The sequence below is a fragment of the Molossus molossus genome, unplaced genomic scaffold (assembly GCF_014108415.1).
Source record: "Molossus molossus isolate mMolMol1 unplaced genomic scaffold, mMolMol1.p scaffold_m16_p_4, whole genome shotgun sequence".
Taxonomy (NCBI): Eukaryota; Metazoa; Chordata; class Mammalia; order Chiroptera; family Molossidae; genus Molossus; species Molossus molossus.
The window spans coordinates 117,529,216-117,531,724 of NW_023425377.1; the positions used below are offsets into that span (position 1 = coordinate 117,529,216).

General features: G+C 50.9%; 1 protein-coding gene across 1 annotated transcript; it reads left to right on the plus strand.

The window, feature by feature from the left end:
* Nucleotides 1-672: 672 nt before the first annotated feature.
* On the plus strand, nucleotides 673-1,785 carry PABPC4L (poly(A) binding protein cytoplasmic 4 like). The gene has a single exon (XM_036241495.1). The coding sequence runs from the start codon at nucleotides 673-675 to the stop codon at nucleotides 1,783-1,785; it is 1,113 nt and encodes a 370-aa protein (XP_036097388.1).
* Nucleotides 1,786-2,509: the final 724 nt, after the last annotated feature.

Genomic DNA, 2,509 nt, shown 5'->3' on the forward strand with positions numbered 1-2,509 from the left:
GCGCGGGAAGTTCGCGCGCGAGTTCCGGGTTTCCCGCCCGCCCCGCCGGCCGCCGGTGAGCCCCCCGCCCGCGCCAGGCCTGCCGGCGAGCCCCCTGCGCCGGGTCTGTCCGCCGCCCCCCGCGCCCCCCGCTCCGGGTCTGCGATCAGAGACGGGCCGCAGCGTGGCGGCTGCAGCGCGGCCGCGCCGCAGAACCGGTCCCCGCGGCTGGGCTCTGGCCGGGCCCAGCGCTGCGCGCCCGGGACCGCGGCCTCCAAGGCCACTTGTGGAGCTCGTCTCCCGCGGCTGGAACTCCAAACCAGCCGGAGCGAGGCCTGCTTCTACTGGGAAACCAGCCACCAGAGTGCCTGTGCAGAACGGGACCGAGGGCCAGCCCGCCACTTGAAGCTCCTGCGCACACTGGACGGAAGGACTGTCTCTCCAGCCGGCCGCCTCCTCGGAGATTTGAAAGTTCTGGCGCAGGTTTCCAGGGGCGGCCTGCTCGGTGGCTGGGGGGCCTTTGGATGAGTGTGCTGCCTGAGCCCAGGGGAGCTGCCCCTGAACCCCATCTCTCCAGCTCCAAGCAGTGATTCTGAGGCCAGCACGCTGTGAGCCGGGCCCCAGCGGTGGCCTGGCCGCTCTCCTGCAGGAACGCTGTGAGGGGACAGGCCCTCGAGCCAGGGGAGCAGCAGCATGAGTGTGGAAGCCAAGTACCGCCAGGCCTCTCTGTATGTGGGCGATCTCCACGAAGACGTCACCGAGAACATGCTGTTCATGAAGTTCAGCACGGTGGGAACTGTGCTGTCCATCCGCGTCTGCAGGGACCTGGTCACCCGCCACTCCCTGGGCTACGCTTATGTGAACTTCCTGCACGTGGCCGATGCCCAGAAGGCCCTGGACACAATGAACTTTGACCTGGTTCAGGGCAAATCCATCCGGCTCATGTGGTCTCAACGCGACTCCTACCTACGGAAATCTGGAATTGGGAACGTGTTCATCAAGAATCTGGACAAATCCATTGATAACAAAACGCTTTATGAACATTTTTCGGTTTTTGGGAAGATCCTGTCCTCCAAGGTGATGTGTGACGACCAGGGCTCCAGGGGTTATGCATTTGTGCACTTTCAGAACCAGACCTCCGCAGACAGAGCCATCGAGGAGATGAACGGGACGCTGCTTAAGGACTGCAGGCTGTTCGTTGGCCCGTTTAAAAACCGCAGAGATCGGGAGGCCGAGCTCCAAAATAAAGCCAACGAATTCACCAATGTTTACATCAAAAACTTTGGAGACGACATGAATGATGAGAAACTGAAGGAAATTTTCTGCCAATACGGCAAGATCCTGAGTGTCAAGGTGATGACCGATGCCAGCGGGAAATCCAAAGGCTTTGGCTTTGTGAGTTTTGATACCCACGAGGCGGCCAAAAGGGCCGTTGACATCATGAACGGGAGGGACATCTGCGGACAGCAGGTTTTTGTAGGCCGGGCACAAAAGAAAGCCGAGCGACAAGCTGAGTTAAAGCAAATGTTCGAGCAGCAGAGACAGGAAAGGTTGTGGCGCTGCCGGGGCGTGAAGCTCTATATTAAGAACCTCGATGAGACCATTGATGAAGAAGAGCTCCGCAGGGAATTTTCTTCCTTTGGATCAGTTAGCAGAGTTAAGGTAATGCAGGAAGAAGGACGAAGCAAAGGGTATGGCTTGATCTGCTTCTCCTCCCCAGAGGAGGCCAGTAAAGCGATGGCCGAGATGAATGGCCGCATGTTGGGCTCCAAGGCCCTCCACATCGCGGTGGCCCAGCGGCCCTAGGAGAGGAGAATGGACCCCACCAGCCGTGAATGCGGCAGGTGGGGAAATGATAGTGATCTCTGCCTGAATTGTCCTCCTCGAGTTTAATTCCCAGTGATGGCTGCTTAGTTTAGTAAACTTGGTGATAAAAGGTCTGTCTATAAAAAAAAAATTTTTTTTTTTTTTTTTTTTTTTTTTTCAGAAAAATGAATCTTAGAAGCTTGGTTCATTTTACAGAGGCATAACTTTTCATTACAATATTGTATTATTTTTTCTGATTTTGATGTGTTCATAGCAATAGGTCAAATTAGTTACATTTTTATTTTATATTTTGAACCAACTGAAGTTAGGTAATTGATTGAACTGCATATTTTCTTTCTTATTTTAATATCGCTAGCTTTAATTTCTTCTAAGAAAATATTCTCAGAATAGTTCTTTTATCTAAGGATGGCAAAGTAATTTATTTTTACAAAGAGATTTTTTGTTTTATTTCTCATCTAAGTTTTTTTAAAGAAACCAAAATTTAAAAAATTTCTAGTACAAAGTCAGTATCTAATTTTATTTTGAATTAATGTTTGAAGTACTGAATTAATTTTAAATTTGTATCATGACATGATTGATTTTCTGATGGCTGAAATTAGTGATGGAAGTTTTTAGTGTTGCCTACAAACCTGCTTTATAGGATATTTTGCTATTCTTTCCATTGGTTGACTGTAATCCACTTGCTTGCTAGTTATCAAAATTG